At 44.9% G+C, this 25,214-nt stretch overlaps 1 protein-coding gene across 1 annotated transcript in view; it reads right to left on the reverse strand.

Annotated features, from left to right (window-relative positions):
* Positions 1-287: 287 nt before the first annotated feature.
* The window catches only part of stt3a (STT3 oligosaccharyltransferase complex catalytic subunit A), a 32,138-nt gene continuing 7,211 nt past the window's right edge, over positions 288-25,214 (reverse strand). The window contains exons 6-17 of the mRNA XM_070894321.1: positions 24,558-24,664; positions 21,959-22,123; positions 20,240-20,420; positions 18,970-19,125; positions 14,105-14,196; positions 11,472-11,627; positions 8,147-8,335; positions 7,743-7,859; positions 5,486-5,588; positions 3,884-4,072; positions 2,004-2,119; positions 288-578 (exon numbers count right to left, since the gene is read on the reverse strand). Coding sequence (XP_070750422.1) covers positions 540-578; positions 2,004-2,119; positions 3,884-4,072; positions 5,486-5,588; positions 7,743-7,859; positions 8,147-8,335; positions 11,472-11,627; positions 14,105-14,196; positions 18,970-19,125; positions 20,240-20,420; positions 21,959-22,123; positions 24,558-24,664 — 1,610 coding nt within the window. The 3' untranslated portion in view covers positions 288-539. The remainder of the gene's footprint in view (positions 579-2,003; positions 2,120-3,883; positions 4,073-5,485; positions 5,589-7,742; positions 7,860-8,146; positions 8,336-11,471; positions 11,628-14,104; positions 14,197-18,969; positions 19,126-20,239; positions 20,421-21,958; positions 22,124-24,557; positions 24,665-25,214) is intronic.

Genomic DNA, 25,214 nt, shown 5'->3' on the forward strand with positions numbered 1-25,214 from the left:
CTTTAAATAGACAATGTCCTTCTCGGTCAGGTCATGTCCAAACATGTTGACATCAACCTTCTCCAACATTTGCCAAATGCTATGCCTTTCTTTGAGATTTCTGCTAACTTCATTATGTGATAAAAATGCATTAGAAATCTTAATGCACAACATCCCTCCTGGAGTTTAGAAGCTTGGGGGGAGGTGATGAGAGAAGATATTTGGACATTAGAATTCACCCTCCTCATAGCCAAAATTCATAGTGAATCCTAACTGCTGTCAAAACAAAAGCACACCAGACACTGCTCCTTGGTGTCCATTTGAACCCTTTATTTGACCACTGTCGAACTTAAGCCCAGCGTAATAATGTGTTGGTCACTTGCCATGAATCATTTATCACCCAATTGGGCATCAGACAGACTGCCGCAGATAGGACGCAATGTGTAAACAAACTCCGATCTCTTCCTTTATTCCCAAACTAGTGTATATATAAAAAACAATACAACTCTTCACAGGGCAAGGCCTCAGTGCTGCTATCAGTCGTAGCTGCTTTCTGTCTTTTACGTTCTTGAGACACCTCGGTTATCCAAATCTTTCACCTGTGGACAGACAGCATGATGAGTGGAAAAGCAAACGTTAAATAATCTTTGACTGCTTTCAAACAGCCCAGTTCCATCCCTGCATCACGGAAGACTACATCGACCGATCTTTGTAGACACTTGGTCCGTGTGATCTCCAAGACTGGTTTCGATCGCCTGAGGGGGTCAGAGAGAAATCTTCCAGAATATTTTTTCCTTTATAGGCCCAGTTTTTTGCCTCTCCCTGGAGATTACATGAAGAATGGGAGGGTGGGGGGGAAAATAATCTTTTCATGATGCTCCAGGCATCGTGGTGTGGGATAGGCTTGATGGACTAACTGGTCTTATCCTGCCCATCAATTTGTGAGTCGGTATATATAAACCTAGTAACAATGCTGAATTCTGCCCAGATGTGGAAAAACACAACATTGCAATGGGATCATTACAGTTCACTTTACAAACCCCAGGCAAAAATCTTATACATAGTTGACAATTATGAATCAAAAGTGTTACTTCTGATCTATTTGGCAACAAACACAAGATTGAAGGTGTTCCCCTCAAACCACCAACCATACCATCACAAGGTGATACCATCTAGCTTCAAATTCATCGAACATCAGACTGCTTACAGCCGTAATGCTAACTGGAACTAGCCAGCGCTTCGTAGGTTAAACCCACAGGTGAACGAACTTACAGAGTCAGAAGACAAGTACAAAAAGTCAACAACTCAAAGATTTACGCATTACAACACAAAAGCAAAATACCGCAGATGCTGGAGTCGGGAATAAAAACAGAAAATGCTGGAAATCTCAGCAGGTCAGGCAGCATCTGTGGAGAGGAAGCAGAGTTACCGTTTCGGGTCGATGACCCTTCGTCAGAACTGGAGCGTGTTCGGAAAGAACGGATTCTTAACAAGCACTGAAAGGGGGAGGGGACGAAAGAACAAAGGGAAGTTCTGCGATAGGTTGGAAGACAAGGGAGATTGGAGACACAAAAAGAGATGATGGCCCAAATTCAAATGGATGACTGCTTTCTCTCTACAGATGCTGCCTGACCTGCTGAGATTTCCCGTATTCTCTGTTTTTATTCCAGATTCCAGCATCTGTAGTATTTTGCTTTTGTATCAGTAACCTGGGATGTCTGGTCTGCGGTAACTCGGTAACCTGGGATGCCTGGTCTGCGGTAACTCGGTAACCAGCGATGCCTGGTCTGCGGTAACTCGGTAACGTGGGATGCCTGGTCTGCGGTAACTCGGTAACCTGGGATGTCCGGTCCGTGGTAACTCATTGCTACTTTACCCACTCAGCCACTGCGAAGGTTTCTATTTAACCGAGGACACCAAATCCTACAACTCATGATCTGAAAGTACCAGAATAGCTCAGCGAGGTCACCCTGTACCACTGACCCATTGCGTTTCTAGAGTGCATGGTTGCTTTCAGCACTCACCTTGTATATACGAACCAGCCAATGCTCGGTGGTGTAAGCCTCTTCTAGAACATCAAGCTCAAAGTCTTTGTTCCCAATCTCCGCATTCCTCACTCGGTCATACCCAGGCGGGCGTTCTGTGGGATAGACAATGGAACCGTTAATATAGTCTCGTCAATTAACGGTTTAAGACTCTGTGCAGTGCCAGTTTCAACTCATCAGTATGCAGGAGCACAGAGCCACCAAAATAATGTCAATCTCAGTGTAACTTGTGAAACTGCGACATCAGAGTGATGTAGCATTGGAGTTGGGGGGAAAAAGAGTGGGGTCTTCTAAGGATGGAGTTTAGGCACATTATTTGGGTAAAGTACAGGGAGGTACAACTAAAGCTGAACTATTCTATATTTTACCTGGGCGTGCTTGATGGGTTGTGCTGAGGGAGCTTTACTCTGCCTCTGATCTTACTGGATATTGTAGAGCTTATTGAATCAGTGTAGGGGATATTTACTCTGCATCCAACCTGTGCAATATCTGACCTAGAAATCCTTGGTGTGGACACAGCATGCAAATAGTGTAAAAATATTCAATTCCCAACATGTTTTCATCCGGACAGTCAGTAAGTGTCACTTTAAAGTTATGGCAACCTCAAGGTGGAATCCAAGCAGTTCCCTGGGAGTCTGTAATGCCTGCATCCAGATGATTTGTTTGAGACTCCAATAAACTTTGATTCAGATCTAATCAAGTTATCTGTTCTTTGGAGGAAGAGGTGCATTTTCTGAGCTGCACAGCAGGAGCAGTGCTGGGGATTAAAGCCCACTGAAGCCGGAGTGTAACGGCATTCTGAAAGCACACTCAATGTGATCAAGGCAACCATTAAACCCAGTGTGCAGAGTGCACGCCCGGTTCCCCCCAATCCGCTGTAATCCTGCACGGACCCAACCCTTCCCCTTTCAAAGTTTTCAAGATTTTAGCAGTTGCGTCAAGGCTGTTCTAACCTCAATACATTTCCAGTTGAGGCAAGTGCTTACCTGGGACAGTACAGTTGGATTTTCAACCCCACCCTAAACCAGTGTCAGTTTAAATGCCCAGTGTAGGTGTGAATCTCAGTATTTTTTGGAATATGTTGTATTAATATAATTTCTCTCATCCATATGAACATGCTAAATAGCCTCGTGAGGTTCAGTAACAGGTGACCTATTTTATAACATGCCAGCTTTTATAATGTTATAAATACATTCTGCCTGCTTGTTTCACTACACAACTATTCTCCACTTTTCACGGTGCATTCAATCCAATCATTGATGCTAAACTTGCAGAGTGTGAATCAAGTGTCAAGGTCTGCACCGACTCTCGTGAAAAAGAACAGGACCACCTCCCCCAGAATGTCTCCGCTTTGTTGATGTCAGCCGTGACTCAGTGTGTAGCACTCGCGCCTGAGTCAGAGGGTTATGGGTTCAAATTCCACTCCAGAGATTTCAGCACAAAATCTAGGCTGGCACTGAGGGGGTGCTGCACTGTCGGAGGTGCCGTCTTTCTTAGGCGATGTTAAACCGAGGCCCCGTCTGCCTTCTCTGGTGGATGTAAAAGATCCTACGGCACTATTTCGAAGAAGAGCAGGGGAGGTCACCCTGGTGTCCTGGGACCAATAATTTATCCCTCAACCAATATCACTAAAACAGATTATCTGGTCATTATCTCATTGCTACACTTCAAAGGTTCTTCAATGGCTGTAAAGATGGTCTGTGGTGGTGAAAGGCACTATATAAATACAAATCTTTCTTCATAGCAGTGTCAGGTCAAGGTCCTGACTCCAGTATGATTGTGGTGCTGGTGTAAAATGCACTCCCTGCACTGATGCTACAGTTAACGCACACTAAAAGAGACACAGCAGTAACACTCACTGGCTTCTGTGTAGACTTGGCCGAAGCGATAGTAGCACATTTTGTACATCAGACAGTTGAGCAGTACGGGGGAGCCCTCCCTGTCGACGCGGAACTCTCCTGTCGGGGTGTAGTAATCGTGCTCCTTGATGTGTCTGCCCGTGTCTGTGCTGCCCCCAATTCTCACCATCCACAAGAACTTGTTTATATCTAAGGAAGAAAAATAACGGAATGAAGTTTAGACATAAAAGGACTTCTCAGCATCAGCTAGGGTCTCTCGAATTCCACAGTCGAATTCTCTGCCTGCAACAAGGAAATTCAGCAGCAATTTAAAGTTCATTTGGAATCCATATATTCGTGACTCTGATGCAAAAATGTTTACAAGAGTTCCATTTTGTACATGAAGTAGTAAACAGACCATAATCGCAGAGAAAGGGGGATGCCAGACCTCGTTGCTAGGTTATCCAGAGTCATCACTGCAGCACACACAGAAAAACTGTGTTTACATAGCACTCCTTATATGAAAGAACATCTTTCAAGTATTTTACAAGGGAAAATGACAGTGAGCGCAGAGTTGTGGAGGGAACCAGCGTATAGCACATTGAAGGTATGGCTGGAGAATTCGTTTTATTTTTAAAAAGAGGATTTTAAGAGAGAGGTGCCATATAAAAGTGGAGTTGGCAGAGAATCCACAGGACAGAGGAGTAGTCGATGAAAGATCAGTCTTCAAAAGGTAACGCTGAGAAAAATAATTGATTGAGTCAGAGGAGCAAGGAAGGGAACCGGGGAGGGAGATACATGGTTGAGGAGGCCTTGGAGGGAAAAGAGGATAATGGAGCTGGTTCGCTGGGGTACAGGATGCCAGTGATGCTGGACAACGATGATAGGGCAGGGACCATAGAGTGCTAGATTTCTAAGAGAAAAGCATTTGAGAAATTAATCCTCTTTGTGATGAATATGTGTATTTGGGGTTTGGCAGCGGTGAGAGAAAGGTTGGGACATGAACAGTGACTACACTTCAAAAGTGATTCAGTGGCTTTCAAATACTTTGGGATCTTCCAAAGTCATGAAAGGCACTATTTAAAGCCAAGTTTCTTCCTTCCTTATAGCATGGGATCCTCCCATATTCCTTCCCGCGTCTGTGCCGAGTCCACTAATCCCAGCCGGGTCAATGGCCACATTGTCCCCGAGGGCCTAAAACTAGCCAGGGTTCCTGCTCCAGATCTCTATTTAGCCGATGTTCCCGAAATATGAACATTAAGGACGGGACTACAATATCCCTCCATGGTCAGAAAGTCTGCCCAGAAAGTCTGCCAACACACAATACCTGGCTTCATACATAACGAATGGCCATTGGGTGGTGGTACTGGGGTCTCAGGACTCAGAGAAGGATGGTCAGAGTGAGCATGGTAACCGCGGTATTCATTATAATTTTGAAGAGGATCCTCCATTAGCAAACTTTCATTTGTTGACTTCCAGGCAGTGCAGGTGTGTGCCTCGGTTGAAGCTTCACACTTCCCCCTTCCTATCTGAAGGGAATGAATCCCCACAGTTAACAAAGTGTGAAGTGAGCATCTGCTTAAGCACCTCATCATAGAACGTAGAAACACAAAGATACTTTACCGTCAGAGGAATATCCAGTGAGGCCTCCAAAAATGACTAGTACGTAGCTGACATCCAGCTCTCTCATGATCTCGTAGGCCTTCTCCTCTGGAGAAGCCATTGCCTAGTAGTGGATAAATATAGCCAGTTAATGACATTTGGATACAATATCTATAAGCTTGCCTCTCTTTCTGCCTACACTTGTCTACTCAGGATTCTATTGTACACATCTACAGCTCCGTGCATTTCCTAGTATCCTGTCTGGTGAGATTATGTTATTGGGATATCGTATAAAAGCTACTAATAAACATTTATATTTATCCCATTGCAGAATTTTCATTAATTCAGGTAACCAGGTCATACATTAGAAAAATGTACTGTTGCTCAATACTGGTCTAGACTGGCACACAACTTCCACTTAACATTGGGGAGAGTGGACACTATAGCAGGAGTGAGAAGAGTTAGGGGAGGTGATTGAAAGGGAGGGGTTTTAAAGGAAGCTTTTGATGATGGAAAGAAATAGAACAGGGCAGAAGGTTTAAGCATGCAAAGGCCATGGAGGAGATTGCAGGCCTGGAATATAGCTTGGGGCAAGGCCAATTTAGACCTTGTAGACAAGAACTTGCATTTGTAACATTACATAGCAAGACATCCTAAGGGGTTTCACGTGGGAGTGATATGGACCGAAAGGTAGACAATTTAGGATAGTTTGCTGAAAGCAAGGTTTCTGTGGAGGAGTAAGGCGAAGAGGTAGAGAGAGAGAAAGTTCCAGAGGGTGGCACTTCCTTAACGTTCTGCCAATGTATGGAATGCTGGGAAGGCAAGCTACGGAGAAGCTCAAAGACAGAGGATTGAACGGTATGAGCGGAGACATGGAGGGGGTTGGGATGGGATGAGGCTGCACAGGGGTTTATAAATAAGCACAACGATACTGAAACCACTGGGCCGGGGTAGGGAGCCAGTGGGAGTTGGTGAGAGTAAGGATAATAGGCGAGTGCAACTTGGAACAGGACAGGATGTCAATGGGAAAGATTCGGAAGAGTTGAGCTCAGAGGCTAGTGAGCAAAGAGTTGGAGATGTTTAATTTGGGGATGATGGTAATGTGGTCGTGAGTTTCAATGGAATAGGGTGTGGAAGGGACAATGAAAGGGAAATCTAGGAGTTTGCATACCAGTCATCTGATTGTCAATATTAGTGATTTCACTGAACCATGCAAGGATGTTAACTCAATATGAAATTCTCAGAGGCAAGGGTATTCTTGGCTCTATTAATTTCAAACTGTTCAGTTCAATTATCATTACTCGTTAATTTTTTAAATCAAGATGGATTGCAGGATTAATAGGCAGGATGGCAATACAATAAATTATTTTGCATCTTCTGATTTTTCAGGCAAGGTAGAGAATGAAAGTTTTATTGTACAGCACAAACTAATGTTAGACTGCACAGGGTAAAGGCACAGGATCAGTTGCAGAGCCTTACATTTACTAATGGACGCTGTACAGATGTAGAGTTACGAGAATTGCAGTAGTGGAAAATACCGTGTGTAAAAATGAAAGACTTTTTTGGATTCCCCAAAGCACTTCATAGTGAATGAAGCATAGTCACTGTTATAATGTAGGAAACACAATTTGCGCACAGAAATCTGCTACAATTCGCAATTAAATAAATGATGTGATTGTCTGTTTTAGGTGTTGATTGAGGGATAAGTGTTGACCAGGACACCGGGGAGAATGCTCCAGCCTTTGAATAGTGCGACAAACTCTTTTATGTCCCTCTGAAGGCAGACGGGGCCTCGGTTAAATGCCTCGTCCGAAAGACAGCGCAGCACTCCCTCAGTACTACACTGAAGTGCCAGCCTAGATTCTGTGCTCGTGTCTTGAGTCCATGACCTCCTGACTCAGCGGCGAGTGTGCTACTTCTGAGCTACAGCTGACACCTTGGGCTTGTTCTGCAGAGAATGTGGATCTGTGCAGAAAATTGAAACGCCGGAGGCTGTGCTTTCTGCCATTAGAGGGCAAAGTAACGATGGGAGAAAGCAGGAGAAGCAATGAATGGGTTTCAGATTTCCATCAGATGCAGTGCTCATTTCCATCACTAGAGGGAGACCTTCAGCTACATTGCTATGGACACTAGCGAGAAAAAAGTGACACTAATACCAGACAGACCATTGTGAAAGTTTATAAATTTCATACAATCCAAAAGATGGCCCCTACAATATGTTTTTCTGTGGGTGTGTAGTGTGGGTTCTGAACTGAAATTACATTTCTCCGATACCCACCTGCCCGACTCTGGAGATGTGAGTGTTATTCCAGGTGTTATTGTCCACTAGGATGGTCCGATTGGCCATTGCTGTGATTTGGTAACCGTAATCCCACCACGACATCACTTTGGCATCCTGAAAACAGACAGGGGGAAAATTAAAACAGGCCAGCACTGAAGGGAAGTAGACCATTCCATTGACTCACAGCATCAGCTTACCTGAAGCGGCAACTTGAACATACGAACAATGACGGCCAGGAAAAGACCTTCTGGGCCATCCAGCCTGTCCCACACAACTGCGATGCCTTATACATCACATTATATAAACCCCCTAGCCCATCCACAAACCATGTGATTGCCTGGGAAAGGCAGATAAATGGCCAAATACCATTTAAGGTTTGCAGCTTTATACAAATTCAGTACCTCTGGGGTGTTGTGCCTGAGCCAGTAGTAAGCCTCCCTGAAGTCATCAAAGATAATCCTGCTTCCATCCCCTCCGCGGGCAGACAGAACGATGGAGGGGGACGAGTAGGCCTCGCTGGTCACCCAGGTGGAATGAAAGGTGTAGGTAATTAGGAAGAAAGTCATCACCAGCACCATTCCACTCGCTACCTAAATCAGGGAAGATTACAGAAAAAGATGTTGAACACCCTGGAAGCGACAACAGAAATGTCTCACAATCACTGCTGGACTGATGGGTTCACCCCACCTGTGGCTCAATTATTTCCCTTTCTTGGAATTCATGTTGAGGTATGGCCCCAATGTTCCCTGTCATTTTGTTTTTATGCCTGGGCCCTTTAACTGGCTGCGCGGCCCATTCAATTTTTCACGCTTGGGCAGTTATTTCCATTGATACGTCAGTGAGCGGGACCTCCAGACCACTGCGTGGCCACACAGCTTAGCAGGAATGTTAGCCAGCAGCCCTGACTTACTGCTCTCCCGCTCCGCCCCCCCCTTTTTCTTTTCTTGCCCGCGCCCGGGCCCCTCTGCGGTGTTGTTCAAGGGCTCGGGCACGGGCTCGGGGCATCCCGCGCTCGCCGGTGACTGGGTTGGGCCGAGCGCGGTAAACAAATTGTCTGGCGCACCGAGGGGACCCGCCTCTAGATGTTTCCCCTTGTTCCGCGCCTTCTTTCCATTCGGACGCTCTTTATAGGCGGGCATAAATATTCATTGTTGGCAGGCTATTTGACCACAGGAGGCTGTATGTTATCCTCAGTCAACACTCGCATGCACTTTCCAGCAATTAGGGCAGGAATTCTGGCTGATATTCCCCTCTCACCCAGGAATGCTGTTGCTAATTGTAGTGCCCTTACTGCTACAATGGCAGTGGCCAGGGACTGTACCTGAGAACTTGCCGTCTGTTTGTCTCAGTTTCAAACACACCAAGTAAAGGTCCGCTAGGAAGGTTCATGAGGTCGATTCCAGAGATGAAGGGGTTGTCTTATGAAGAAAGGTTGGGCCTATACTCACTGGAGTTTAGAAGAATGAAGGTGATCTATTGAAACATACAAGATTCTGAGGGGGCGTGACAAGGTAGATGCAGAGAGGACATTTCCCCTCGTGAGGGAATCTAGAACTCTAGAGCATAGTTTCAGAATAAGGGGTCGCACATTTAAGTCGGAGATAAGGAGGAATTTCTTCTCTCAGAGGGTCGCGAATCTGTGGAATTCTCTACCGCAGTGAGCTGTGGAAGTTGGGTCATTGAACATATTTAAGGTGGCGATAGACAGATTTTTGAACGATAGAGGAGTCAAGGGTTATGGGGAGCGGGCGGGGAAGTGGAGTTGAGGCCAAAATCAGATCAGCCATGATCTTATTGAATGGCGGTGCAGGCTCGAGGGGCCAAATGGCCGACTCCTAGTCCTATTGCTTATGTCCTTATGTAAAGGAGGGGTTTATCTTGTGATGAGGAGCAAGGCTCAGCAATGCTACTCTGTAACTGAATACTAGGAAGAGCGCAAAGGCAAGTTTTCTTTTGGCACCTTGTCTGCAGATAACTGGAAAAGATCACTGCAAAAGAAACCGCACTTATATTGCGCATTAGCAGGTGGACAATAAGTCTTGAAGCACTTCACACAATGAACCACTTTGGGAGTGCGATGGTGGTTATGTAACTAAACTGCAGCAGTGAGATAAAATTCCACTTTTTGTTGGTGGTGCTGGTTAATGTCAGCCAGACAGAGCACCCAGCTGTTTCTCTTAACATCCACCTAAACAGGAGTCTGAAGGTCGCACCTATAGTAACGCGGTATCTCAGTAAGGCAGTGGAGTCGCCACTAAGCCCTGCAGCTGTCTGGAGTTCCCGCGCAGGCCACTCACCGGCTTTTACAAGAAGGAAACAGCACGTGTTAAAATTTGAATGGGTCGCGCTTCCAGTTAAAGGGACCGTACACCAAAAAAATGAGGGAACATTGTGTGGCACTCAAGCCCACAGCCCAGTGACCTAGACATAAGAGTGCCACTGACTAAGCCAAGTTGGCACACACACAGTTACACGACAATGGACACCTCCATTTCTGTTCTTTGAGTTCTCTGATGTGAACGGCCGCAGCAAGGCTGCATTTAATGCCCATCCCCATTGGCCCAGGTGATGGTGAGACTGCTCTGTGAACTGCAGCTGTTTTGTAGTGCATGTGCCCCCACGCACTACAAAATGTTGTTAGTCAAGGAATTCCAGGATAATGACCCAACAATAATGAAGGATTGGCAATCTATATCCAAGTCAGGATGGTGTGCGACTTGGGAGGTGATGGTGTTCCCCCGACATTGATGCCCTTGTTGTTCATGATCTAGAGATCACAGGAGAGGGGGGTGAGGAAGGGTGCTGTCGAAGTAACCTTAGCAGCTGCTGCAAGGGGCAGTACTTCTTGTAGATCGCACATGCTGCAGCCACAGTGGAGGTGGTTTTTCTGGAGCTCTTTATTAATCAGCAGGCTCCTGTCCAGTTATCAATGACACTATGTCTCCCTTTCCCTCCGGAAAGTCTAGCTGAGGAGAACGCAGGCATCAACAGGCAGCCTTCATGGAGCAACATGGACACCGGCAGGCCATTTGCTGTGGAGGGCAATGCCACCATGTCCGATAGCCAAAGGGATCAAGGAGGAGGAGGAATCCTGCGTGATTTTCTGCCCTATATCCTGGGGACATAGAGGGCAACTGCAAATACCCTTACTGTCATCCCACTCGACATTAGCTAACTCAATAGAGAAGGGGGATTGGAACTTGGTACCCTCCTGATCAGTATGGTCCAGTGCACAGCAACTGAATGATCAGGGCACCACAGATGAGTTTTATCAGCTGAAATTCAGTACCTCGCTCAAGTGGTCATTCTTTATGTGTGAGCCTAATCGGTGATGAATTTAGAGCATCACAGCTCACTAATTCCACCCCCACCAGCGGTTCAATCTAATCCCACCCCCGCCCCCAACCTAATCCCACCTTCGTCCACAGCTCAATCTAATTCCATCCCAAATCTACTTTCCAATAGGTATCATTGGATGGCGATCAAAAGTAAAAACCTTTCCATATGCTAGCCCAGGAACACAATGCCAGTCGCAGTGCCCCATCTGCTGCCTCAGCGGCGATCAGCTAACTCCGTACAGACCAGGAGCATGGCTTACTACACCACCAGGCAGAGCCAGCACCCACTGGACCATTAGCACGGTTTGTCAGTGCAACGTTAACACAACACAGTTAATGCAGCAAACGGGCGGGTCGTGAGGTCGATGAGCCCGAGGGAGGATCATACCTCGTTCTTGATTGGATAAGAGGAATCCTGCTGCTTCTTTAATTTCTTATCCGGACGGCTGATATCCAAATTCTTTATGTAAGTCGACAGCACCTGAGACACCCCGATTCCCGAGAGGATACACATCACCGGGGCTAGGACCAGCATCAGCCGAACCTGTGGAGACAAGAAAGAAATGGAAATGACAAAATTAATAATGAAAGTCATTTGATGCATAGCTACAGAACCTGTCCGTGGATCTGAATCTAGACCCTTGTGGTGAGAATACAGTATGTCCTGTACATCATACACGCTGAAATCTCGGAGCGTCGGTACTGGAGGGTGGATAGTAGCTGGGGTACTAAGCGAGCAAACTGAGGAATAAGAGGATGTAATGTTTGGCGGTAGGAAAAGAGCAGTTTTAAATGCACTCGCTCCTTTACACGATAAATCAGTCCCACCAGAATTATGACACACATTTCGGTATCAGCCACACTGAGATTATTAAGTCGGAGTTCCCTCACCATCGCCCTGCTCCAGTGATGTGACTGGCACAATATCTCAAAGGAGCTCCACTGGATAGACTGGGGGCTGCCACTGTGGATGATGCAGGATGTCACGCTATTTTCTGGGGATGCCCCTGCTTTTCCCAAAAGGACCCACGCAGAATGCACAGGGACACACTGCCGGAGTGATCCAGCAGGGACAGAGACCTGGCTCGACTGTGCCCGGAGGTAGAAGAAACTCAGTTTTTATAAGGAATGCCAACCAAAATTCTATACAGCCGGGGGTAACTTTGACCAAACAATGCCCCTCATAACATTCCTGCACAGTGAAATGTATTTGTGACACCTGAATCCAGCTCTGCATAGCTGCTCTCGAATTAAGCACTCTGCAATCGCGAACAGCACGTACAGACAGAAGGAACTTGGAATGGAAATACGATTCAGAGGATGAGCAGGTATTATGGGCACACACTACTTACTCTTCAGCTGTTCATCAAAAAAACTGAACATTGCACAAGTCCCAGTGCAGCCAGCTCAAACCCCAGGCTTGTAGGACTGGCTGTTTTCAGATGTACCATTCAGTTAATCACTGCAAGGAATGTATGGGGTGGGAGGAGTTGGAAATACATGGGAGGAACAGGAGGGGTGAAGAATATTGGAACAGGTCGGAGAAACTCCTAACCTGGAAATTGCAGCTCAGGTTTGGTTTGGTTCGTCTCCCTCGCACGCCCCCACCCCGTAGATAAGTAAATGACTCTGCATGAAACACCACAACTTGACATCACAGGCTTGAGGCCACTTTGGGGCAAGGTTTTACTCTAAGGCCGATGTTCTCTTTAAGCTGCGCAGCACTCCAGGGATCCCATGCATCCGGCTTTTTATTGCAAAAAAACCGCGCATGCGCAGTATTTCGATTAGCACCAAAAAAATGACAGGAGAAATTACCGACAGCTCTTCTTTTTCAAAAGGAGTTCATACCAAATATTATGAACAATTATTGAAATGTTTACAATATGCACAACACATCTGGGATTTACCACCTGATTAGAGTTAAGTAAACAGAAACAAATGGGAAAAGGACCTCAGAGAATAGCGTACGGCTGTGAAGGATCGCTAGGCTTATTTGACATATTGAGCAACACACTACAGGGGGAGGGGATGCTCTTAAATCACAAACCGATCACGTGTGTGACAGCATTAATCCATCACCCCAAACTGCTCGTCTGAGTGGCAGTCCTGTAATTACCAGCACTTTACGGGACGAAAATTGCGGCCTCACCGGGTACGTACAATGTGTGCACGGTCCCGGCGAGGCCTCGCTGCGAGGCCTGTAATGCACACGCGCCGAGAACCGGCTTTTGCATCCCCGCAGTAAGGACATCCGTGGGGCAGAGATTCAGGCTATTTACCCAACTCTTGCCCATCGAACGTCCTTCAACCTCTTGCACCTGGTAAAATCAGGTGTATAGCCTACTTTTACCAGCGTAAGAGTTTGAAACCATAGAAAAATTTAATTTAATCACTCGTTTTTATATTAAAAACCCTGTCCATTAAGGTAAGTTTATTTCAACCCTATTAAAACATATTAAAAAAAATAATGTTTTTTAAAACATTTAATTACATTCAATTTCAATTAATTTTAAATATATGTGAGGTGTTTTTTTTTTAAATTTATTGTGTTGTGTTTCTTGTTTTGGGGGCTAGTCTCATGGATAGTAATGGGAGCTCGTACAAACGGAGCTCCCATTATCAATGAGACTACTACATAGGTGACTGGTGGTCCAGGCCCACATGAATACGCATATGTAACCGGAAGACATGTTCCCGTACGCTCCAAATCGAAATCCTACGTTCCTCTGGGAAAAATTTCAGGTGGGAGGCATTCGCCCGAAGGAAGCCTCCGACCGCAATTTCCCCCCCATTATGTTGTACAGCCTCACAATGCTCCCCCAACACAGCAAAATCTATAATTTTGACTTTGTTTTTTTTTTGTAGTGTGCTTAGAGGGCAGGTGTGTCGAGCTGGATTGGAGTGTCACAGTCCATAGTGCAAACACTCCTCTTGCTCACCATCTGCTTACTCAAATCCCACTGGCAACACTGCACGTGGCCAATGATAGCAGCATTCACAGGTCTGAAGGATTCTTACCATCACAGCCGAGAAGTACATGCTGGTGACACCGTACATGATGATGAAAATCCGAGCATCCGACAGGTTGTTGAAGCAATAGTACAAACCGACTGCAGGAGGAAAGCACAAAAAACACTGCGGTCAGATACAATATTTGCAAACTTACCAAGTTTCAGTTTCACCGCTTACACTGAAAAACAAAAAAAGGTTCATTTATACACCATCTTTCGTGGCCTCAAGATGACTCAAAGCGCTTCACGGCCAATAAAGTAATCCAGAGACCAGGACTAATCATGCATAGAACACTAGGCCAAATCCCACCATGGCAGTTTGAAGCGAGTTTAAAAAATAACATTCTGGAAATAAAAAGCAGGCATCTGTAAAATTTGAGCATGAAGTCCGATTGTCGGAAAAACCAACTGTTTCACTCATATCCTTCAGGGAAAGAAACCTGCTATCCTTACCCGGTCTGGCCTATATGTGACTCCAGACCCACACCAACATGGTTGACTCTGAAGTGGGCTAGCAAGACACTCAGTACTAAAACTGCTATCAAGGAAGTGAGGAAGCGAGCGGGAAGGTAATTGATGTTTAGATGCTGGGTGGGAAAGAACACAACAAGTTCCCCAATAAATAGAATAAATAGGGAAAAACGAGGGAAGGAAAATCATGCTTAACAGAATCGTTAAACAACAGATGCGGTTAGAAAGCGTAAGCATTCCACTTAAATCTCAAGGTTAAAAGGTCTTTGGTCAAGTAGGAAACGATACTGGTTTTGGGTGGGATTTAGAAACATAGAAATTAGGTGCAGGAGCAGGCCATTCGGCCCTTCGAGCCTGCACCACCATTCAATAAGATCATGGCTGATCATTCAACTTCAGTACCCCTTTCCTGCTTTCTCTCCATACCCCTTTGGCCATAAGGGCCATATCTAACTCCCTTTTGAATATATCTAACGAACTGGCCTCAAAACTTTCTGCGGTAGAGAATTCCAAAGGTTCACCACTCTGAGTGAAGAAGTTTCTCCTCATCTCGGTCCTAAATGGCTTATCCCTTATTCTTAGACTGTGACCCCTGGTTCTGGAACTCCCCAGCAATGGGAACATTCTTCCTGCCTCTAACCTGTCCAATCCCGTCAGAATTTTATATGTTTCTATGAGATCCTCTCTCATTCTTCTAAACTCCAGCGGATACAAGCCCAGTTGATCCAGTCTCTCCTCATATGTCAGTCCTGCCATCTCAGGAATCAATCTGGTGAACCTTCGCTGTACTCCCTCAATAGCAAGAACATCCTTCCTCAGATTAGGGGACCAAAACTGAACACAATATTTCAGGTGTGGCCTCACCAAGGCTCTGTATAACTGCAGTAAGACCTCCCTGCTCCTATACTCAAATCCTCTAGCTATGAATGCCAACATGCCATTTGCCTTCTTCACCGCCTACTGTACCTGCATGCCAAACTTCAATGACTGATGTACCATGACACCCAGGGCTCGTTGCACCTCCCCTTTTCCTAATCTGTCACCATTCAGATGATATTCTGTCTTTCTGTTTTTACCACCAAAGTGGATAACCTCACATTTAGCCACATTATACTGCATCTGCCCACTCACCTAACCTGTCCAAGTCACCCTGTAGTCTCTTAGCATCCTCCTCACAGCTCACACCGCCACCCAGCTTAGTGTTATCTGCAAACTTGGAGATATTACATTCTATTCCTTCATCTAAATCATTAATGTATATTGTAAATAGCTGGGGTCCCAGCACTGAACTCTGCAGCACCCCACTGGTCACTGCCTGTATTCTGAAAAGGACCCGTTTATTCCGACTCTCTGCTTCCTGTGTGCCAACCAGTTCTCTATCCACGTCAATACATTACCCCCAATACCATGTGCTTTAATTTTGCACACTAATCTCTTATGTGGGACCTTGTCAAAAGCCTTTTGAAAGTCCAAATACACCACATCCACTGGTTCTCCCTTGTCCACTCTACTAGTTACATCCTCAAAAAATTCTAGAAGATTTGTCAAGCATGATTTCACTTTCATAAATCATGCTGACTTGGACCGATCCTGTCACCCCTTTCCAAATGCGCTGCTATTTCATCTTTAATAACTGATTCCAACATTTTCCCCACCACCAATGTCAGGCTAACTGGTCTATAATTACCTGTTTTCTCTCTCCCTCCTTTTTTTAAAAAGTGGTGTTACATTAGCTACCCTCCAGTCCATAGGAACTGATCCAGAGTCAATAGAATGTTGGAAAATGATCACCAATGCATCCACTATTTCTAGGGCCACTTCCTTAAGTACTCTGGAATAAAGCCTATCAGGCCCTGGGGATTTATCGGCCTTCAATCCCATCAATTTCCCTAACACAATTTCCTGACTAATAAGGATTTCCTTCAGTTCCTTCTTTTGCTAGATCCTTGAACATCTAGTACTTCCAGAAGGTTATTTGTGTCTTCCTTAGTGAAGGCAGATCCAAAGTATTTGTTCAATTGGTCTGCCATTTCTTTGTTCCCCATTATAAATTCACCTGATTCTGTCTGCAAAGTATCCAAGTTGGTCTTCACTAATCTTTTTCTCTTCACATATCTATAGAAGCTTTGGCAGTCAGTTTTTATGTTCCCTGCAAGCTTCCTCTCATACTTTATTTTCCCCCTCCTAATTAGACCCTTAGTCCTCCTCTGCTGAATTCTAAATTTCTCCGTCCTCAGGTTTGCTGCTTTTTCTCGCCAATTTATATGCCTCTTCATTGGATTTAACACTATCCTTAATTTCCCTTGTTAGCCACGGTTGAGCCACCTTCCCCTTTTTATTTTTACTCCAGACAGGAATGTACAATTGTTGAAGTTCATCCATGTAATCTATAAATGTCTGCCATTGCCTATCCACTGTCAACCCTTTAAGTATCATTTGCCAGTCTATCCTAGCCAATTCACATCTCATACCATTGAAGTTACCTTTCCTTAAGTTCAAGACCCTAGTCTCTGAATTAACACTGTCACTCTCCATTTTAATAAAGAATTCTACCATATTATGGTCACTCTCCCCCAGGGGTCCTCGCACAACAAGATTGCGAATTTGTCCTCTCTCATTACACAAGACCCAATCTAGGATGGCCAGCTCTCCAGTTGGTTCCTCGACATATTGGTCTAGAAAGCCATCCCTAATACACTCCAGGAAATCCTCCTCCACTGCATTGCTACCAACTTGGTTAACCCAATCTATATGTAGATTAAAGTCGCCCATGATAACTACTGTACCTTTCTTGCACGCATCCCTAATTTCTTGTTTGATGCCATCCCCAACTTCACTACTACTGTTTGGTGGTCTATACACAACTCTCACTAGTGTTTTCTGCCCTTTGGTATTCCGCAGCTCCACCCATACAGATTCCACATCATCCAAGCTAATGCCCTTTCTTACTATTGCATTAATTTCCTCTTTAACCAGCAACGCTACCCCACCTCCTTTTCCTTTCTGTCTATCCTTCCTGAATGTTGAATACCCCTGGATGTTGAGTTCCCAGCCTTGGTCACCCTGGAGCCATGTCTCCGTAATCCCAATTATACCATAATCGTTAATAGCTGCCTGCGCAGTTAATTCATCCACCTTATTACGAATACTCCTTGCATTGAGGCACAGTGCCTTCAGGCTTTTCTTTTCAACACTCTTTGTCCCTTTAGAATTTTGCTGTAATGTGGCCCTTTTTGATTTTTGCCTTGGGTTTCTCTGCCCTCCACTTTTACTATTCTCCTTACTATCTTTTGCTTCTGCCCCCATTTTATTTCCCTCTGTCTCCCTGCATAGGTTCCCATCCCTCTGCCATATTAGTTTAATCCCTCCCCAACAGCACTAGCAAACACTCCCCCTAGGACATTGGTTCCGGTCCTGCCCAGGTGCAGACTGTCCGGTTTGTACTGGTCCCACCTCCCCCAGAACTGGTTCCAATGTCACAGGAATTTGAATCCCTCCCTCTTGCACCACTCCTCATCTGAGCTATCCTACGATTCCTACTCTGACTAGCACGTGGCAATCCTGAAATTACTTCTTTGAGGTGCTACTTTTTAAATTTAATTCCTAGCTCCTTAAATTCAGCTTGTAGGACTTCATCCCGCTTTTTACCTATATCGTTGGCACCTATATGCACCACGACAACTGGCTGTTCACCCTCCTCCTTCAGAATGCCCTGCAGCTGCTCCACAACATCCTTGACCCTTGCACCAGGGAGGCAACATACCATCCTGGCGTCTCGATTGCGACCGCAGAAATGCCTATCTATCCCCCTTACAATAGAATCCCTTATCACTATAGCTCTTCCACTCTTTTTCCTGCCCTTCTATGCAGCAGAGCCACCCATGGTGCTATGAACTTGGCTGCTGCTGCCCTCCCCTGGTGAGCCATCTCCCCCAACAATATCCAAAGCGGTGTATCTGTTTTGGAGGGAGATGACCGCAGGGGACTCCTGCACTACCTTCCTACTCCTACTCTGCCTGATGGTTACCTATCCCCTATCTGCCTTTGTAACCTTTACCTGCGGTGTGACCAACTCACTGAACGTGCTATCCATGACATCCTCAGCATCGCGCATGCTCCAGAGTGAACCCATCCGCAACTCCAGTGCCATCATGCGGTCTAACAGGAGCTGCAAGCTGGATACACCTCCTGTACACATAGTCGTCAGGGACACTGGAAGCGTCCCTGATTTCCCACATGGCACAGGTCTGGGCTCTCCTGCCATGACTTAACCCTTAAATTAATTTGGCAACAATACCAAAGGGCCCTTGCTGACAAGATAAGGAAAAAAAAAATCCACATGTCTAATGCAGGCAGAGTGGCATATGCATCTTTATTCCATGCACTCGTAAACAGGCCTACCTGGGAACATGAAGACGAGGAGTTGCAGGTCAAAGTAATACGACGACCAGGTGGTGGGCTGATGCTCGGAGACCGAGGCGATGATGGGAATGTTGTTCTTTGCATAAGAAGGATCTAGTAGAGAGTAGAAACGGCCAGTCCATGGGGAAATCTTGCCTGCAATGAAAGCAATGTACCTAGTTATATTCAGAAAAAACACGTGGATTAGCTGCCACAAGCTATTAATTCATTTTGTGAATACAATATAAAACCGCTTTGATTCTTCAAGGTTCTGAGTCAGGAGGAAAGATTATTGAAGCAAAAGCTATTCAACCTTGAAAGGCAGCAACTATGCGGGGACCTGACAAGAGATACGCAAGTTAGCAAACAGCATGGGAAAAGGCAAACCTAGAACACAACTTTAAATTCAACTCATGAAAGCAGGTCAACATGGCACAGGTTCAAATAAAATGCACGTTTAGGACTGGTGTCAAGAGTGATCACGTGGAATAGATTTCTCGGTAGGGTAGTGGAGATAAAAAGCCTGGAATCACAAACAGCGATATCTCGTGATGGGGAGGGGACTGTAGGTTGTTTACGGAGAGATGAGCTAGAATGGCCCGAGTGGCTATCTCCATCTGTATCCACCTTGTGAACCAACAGTATTCATGCGTCTCATAGTGAAAACGACCAGCATGCCAATCCCAGAAGGAAAATTAGAAAAGCTAATAATCCATAGGGAATAGGGCGAACACAAATAAAGGAAACTCATTAAGGAAGCACAGGAATAGTTCCATAATCTTCAGGAAGTGACTGACCACGATCGTGGGATGCTGAAGTTATAAACACTATTATATAATCTTACAGCAATCAGTTTTCCTGTAGGCACAGAGACAACAAACCAAAATAGGGAACGTGTGAAATGTTTTTTTCGAAATGTATACAGGAAGCTCACAGGAATCAGCATCCAGAAGCAACTGCTAAGGCAGAGCATCATCCCAAACACGGATTGGTTAGGCTGACCAGCCAGTTGCTGTGTTTAATTTCGATATAAATCTACACAACACGCAGCGAAAGAAACATCACAATGCAGGACCACCACATGAGAAGCATTCTCATAGATTATCCCGGATCACACACTTTTCTCTGGTAATATTCAGTGTTTCCGCTGTCGCTGGCAATTGATTAGAGAGCAATTTGACCATTTTTTCTGGCTGGAATTGGAGGAGTTTGATTGGGGGTCAGGGGGAGGCGGGAAGGAGATGGTAATATAGGAGCAGTGATACTGTACCCGTCAGCATCAGCACAGTTCCTGCAGACAGAACCACCAATCCCACCAGAGAGATGACGCTCTTGAAAAGGATCTCAAACTGCTGAGAGTTCAGCTTGCTGCGTAGGTAGTCAACGAAGGCATGGATCTGGCACAGACCAAAAACACCCAGCGCAGCCATGTGCTCGGAAGACTGGACGGGCTGAGGGGGAGGAAAAAAAAACAAGAATTCAAACGTTTCTTCATCGTACGACCCAGCGAGGAACTGCATATTGTACCCACATGCAAACACAATTTTATTAGATGATTCTTTTGGCAAACTGCTGTGAATTATTTTGTGATGAGTGCAATACAAGAGAAAACAGAAATTAAATCAGAAAATGCAACAAATTTTGAAGTCAGTGTACCAGAAGCCAGCTCAGTTGAGCTAAATGATGAGAGAACAGCCATTCCAATCTACTTGGTCCTGAAAATGCTGTATAAATGATTCAAGGAGTCACTGAATCTTATTTAAGACTTGCATTTATAATCACACCTTTCATGACCACAGGATGTCTCAAAGCACTTTACAGCCAATGAAGTACTTTTGAAGTGTTAATACAGGAAACGCAGCAGCAAGATCCCACAAAAAGCAATGTGATAATGACCAGACAATCTGTTTTAGTGATGTTTATTAAGAAATAAATATTGGCCAGGACATCGGAGATATCTTCCCTGAACATCATCTAAATTAAGTTGGAAGTATGGCCAGAAATTGTATATACTTTGTCCAGAGTTCTTTAAGGGACTTAATAGGGTAGATACAGAGAAACAACTTCCTCTGGTGGGACAATCCACACAAGCGGGCCTCATTTTAGAATTAGAGCTAGGCCATTTAGATGTGAAATCAGGAAGCTCTTCTCGTACACAAAGGGTGTTGGAAATCTGGAACTCACTCCCTCAGAAAACTTTGGATGCTGAGAGTCAATTAAAATTGGAGATTGATGGATTTTTGTTGGGAAAGGAATCAAGAGATATGGATCAAAGGCAGGTAAATGGAGTTGAGGCATAGATCAGCCATTATTTAATTAAATGGTGGAACAGGCTCGATGCGCTGAATAGCCTCTACCTGTTCCCATCAGCGGCCGAACTTGCACAAATAAGTTTAAACCGTGTAATCGTAAGATTTAGTTAATATGTCGGCAGACTGGGCATTATAGGATGACGGGATTGTCCCAAGAGGAGACTAAGCCTATATTCCCTAGAGTTTAGAGGAATGAGAGGTATCTCATTGAAACATACAAAATTCTTAAGGGGTGTGACAGGGTAGATGCCCTGGCTGGATGCCCACAGTCCCAGGATAAGGGATTGGCCATTTAGGACTGAGATGAGGAGAAATTTCTTCACTCAGAGGGTTGTGAACCTTTGGAATTCTCTACCCCAGAGGGCTGTGGAGTCTCAGTCTTTGAGTATATTTAAGACAGAGATAGATACTAAAGGAATCAAAGGTTAGGGCTGGAAAGTGGCGGAGCAGGCTCGAAGGGCCGAATGGCTTACTCATGCTCCTATTTCTTATGTTCTTATGTATAGCCCTAGTCCACACTGTCTTGCACAATCTTTTAGAAAGGTCCTCCATTGGGATCTGGCTTGGTCTGATGTCCTCCTCACCTCAACGCCTAGGCTCATACATGTGGAGGGGCTACTACCACCTGTACATCAGAAGAGGGCGGAACACTGGGACAAGGAAGTTGCTTCACAAACCTGGAATCCCACAAAGGAGATCTGCATGGAGAGGATGGTCCCAAGGCTGTACACCGTGCAGTACGCAACATAGATCCGGTGGGAAAATCGTCCAGTCAGCATAAGGATAAGTACGTGAAGTGGGATCAGATTAATCAGGAACACGTAACCGCCCCATGAAGAAACCTGAGAGATAAAATGTGCCAAGATTTTAAAAAAGACAGACATCAACATTTTTATCGAAACATTAGCTGCATGCCATGATAATAATGAAGGCATGAACCTTAAATACTTTTCCCTATTTTAACAGAGACATTATTCTGTTTAAATAAACAAGGCAACATCACTGTAAAACATGCATCAAAAGAATCTCATACAAATGCTTCAATGCAACCATTGCATTCAGCGATTTCAACCTCAAAAGGAAAAATCTCTGGAGATGCTAGTGCTCATTGTGAATTACGATTTTCAGATGGTCACACTAATTAAATACTCAGGGACCCAGTTCCATTATGTCAGTGTTCATTTTAAGCATTTACGCTCATAAAGTCAAATCCAGCGGGGTGGGGTGAAGGTGGCCAAGGAGGGAAGATGGGAAAAAAAACTGAGGCGACGTCAAAATTCACCAAAAGTTGGAAACCCCATTGGGTGGTGTGGTAAAACAGAGCCAAGCGTCACTTAGTTATATGGCATTAAAATTACCCAATTACTCTGATCATTAGGTGATGCGTTTACTACTAATTTAACTACATTAATAAAGTATTAACATAACTACTGTAAGAAATATAATAAAATCGATCAACAAAATACACAATAGCCACAAACATGGCAAGGACTAATTGTACGAAAAGATATGAAGAATTTCTGAAGTTAGCAAAATAGTTAATCTGGAAATTTATAATAGTCGATTTTTAAAAAAAGGACACTAACTCCTCGTTTTTCTCCAGCTATCTGCCTCTAGCACCAATGGCATTGCCAAGGAAGTTGATGATTTTACTGCCAGTAATAGCTTTAATTTTGTTTGTTTTTCAGTCTAGGTATTTGAGGGACTGGTTGTTGTCTTTGAATCTTACTGCAAAGTTCACAATTGCTGCCTCATTCCTTTTTTGGAATATATCAGGCTTCCAAAGAGAGACCACATTGTGCAAATTCAATATACAAAGTGCACCCACACTTACTAACTTTAATTGTCAGTTTTTCCATAATGATTCTGAAAACAAAACAGATTGTCTGAAGAGTAAAGGATGATATCAATCTGCTGGTTACGATTGCTGTGGGCTCTAATCAAATACCTCTGCTATAATGGTCATTAGTTGTATTAGGGTCCTTGTAATCTCTCTCCGTATCAGATACACCTTTGGTGCTTTTCAAACCATTATAAATTGTTAGGCTTTGAATAACAAACTTAGATTTTATCTCCAAGAAGTTGTGCATCTTCATTGTCTTTGCCAACTGGATGTTCGATCACATGGTCACCAGTACCCAGATTTGACAAAACTGACAGTTGCTGGTAACCAGAGCGCAGTGCCAGTTGGGCAAGTACAATGATCAACTCAAAATAAAGTCCTCCGCACAGGACTGAGTACAGGAGGTGATGGTGCTAGGCCCAGCAGCCATGAGACTAGCAGTAAGGCAGCAAGGACATTGATCACTGGGCACTGCTGCACTAAACTTTGTGACTGCCGTGTTTATGCACGAGCCTTGTACCATCCAGTCAGAAAAAGCCATTGCTGGTAGTTTGTAGCTTTTTCTGTGCAGGGTACAATCTCCCGCAACATGTGAGGTGTGTGAGGGGGCTTGACAAGGTGGATGCAGAGAGGATGTTTCCACTGATGGGGGAAGACTAGAACTAGAGGGGTGGGTTTGTGACCAGGACTTCCTGCATAATCTTGTTTACTAGTCTGGAGGGTAATTCATTGGAACGAAGCCCAGACACTTCCTCCCCCTCACACAGTAAACAACGGCAAATCAGCATCGCCCATTTCCTAGCAGTGGCTTGGCACTAGATGGATAGCCTGGGATGAGAGGGTGGTCTTATGATGAGAGATGGTGTAGAATGGACCTGTACTCTCTGGGGTTTAGAAGAATAAGATGTGATCTCATTGAAACATACACGATTCTGAGGGGGATTGACAGGGTAGATGCTGAGAGGTTGTTTCCCCCTACAACTAGGGGGCACAGTCTCAGGATAAGGGGTAGGACATTTAAGACAGAGATGAGGAGAAATTTCTTCACTCAGAGGGTTGCAAATCTTTGGATTTCTCTGCCCCAGAGGGCTGTGGATGCCGAGTCTCTGAATATATTCAAGGCTGAGATAGATGGAGTTTTGGAGTCTAGGGGAATCAAGGGACATGGTGGTCGGGCGGGAAAGTGGAGTTGAGGTCAATGATCAGCCATGATCTTACTGAATGACTGGCAGGCTCGAGGGGCCATATGGCCTACTCCTGCTCCTTTTTGTTATGTTCTTAACAGAAACATGAGCAAAGACCTGGAACAGTGCAACAACTGCGCTCGAGTTGCAGGATGCTGGCTGAACAAGGTTGGGAGTAGAGTTAAGCCAGACAATATATTATTGTTACTTCCTGTTCCTGTCAGCCCCAGAGTTTAAATGAGCACTTACCATGTAGAAGTAGGCCAGCGCGCACATAGCAGACCAGTAGATCGAGCCAGACTTAACAGCCTTAATCCACAAGTAGTACGTGAGCAACATGCAGAAGATAGCAATACCTGCACAGATACACAGCACACATTACTAAAAGGAAAAGGTAGCAAAGTAATCAGACAATATAGAAAATCGCTTCCACCTCTCTTGTTGCTGTCATTCTTCTTTCAGCATGAGGACGACAATTCCAGGCCACATCGAGGATCCAGCCAACAACACTCTGCAATCAGACATGAGGCTCCAGTGGGCTGGACTGGGACCTTGTGCTATGAAAACATTTCTACACCCAGACGAGATCACATAACCCAGACTGATACGCCAGCACAGTTAAGGAGTGCTACCCCTTGGACGAGATGTTAAACCAAGGCTCTGTCAGCCCGTTCCGGCGATTCACAGACATTAAAGTTCACAAGTTACTATGTAAAGAGAAGCAGAGAGCTCTCCCAGTGTTCTGGCTAATTGGCAAAAACAAAAACCACAAAATGAATGGTAATTCACCTCGCAACTTTCTGGGGAATGTTTGCAATGGCATTCCCTGCATCCCAAAGGAAACTGGGTGCCTTTATACAACAATTGTTGGATCAGGGCAAAGCAGCTCTGCTTTCCACTGACACT

This window comes from Pristiophorus japonicus, chromosome 11, assembly GCF_044704955.1.
Source record: "Pristiophorus japonicus isolate sPriJap1 chromosome 11, sPriJap1.hap1, whole genome shotgun sequence".
Taxonomy (NCBI): domain Eukaryota; kingdom Metazoa; phylum Chordata; class Chondrichthyes; family Pristiophoridae; genus Pristiophorus; species Pristiophorus japonicus.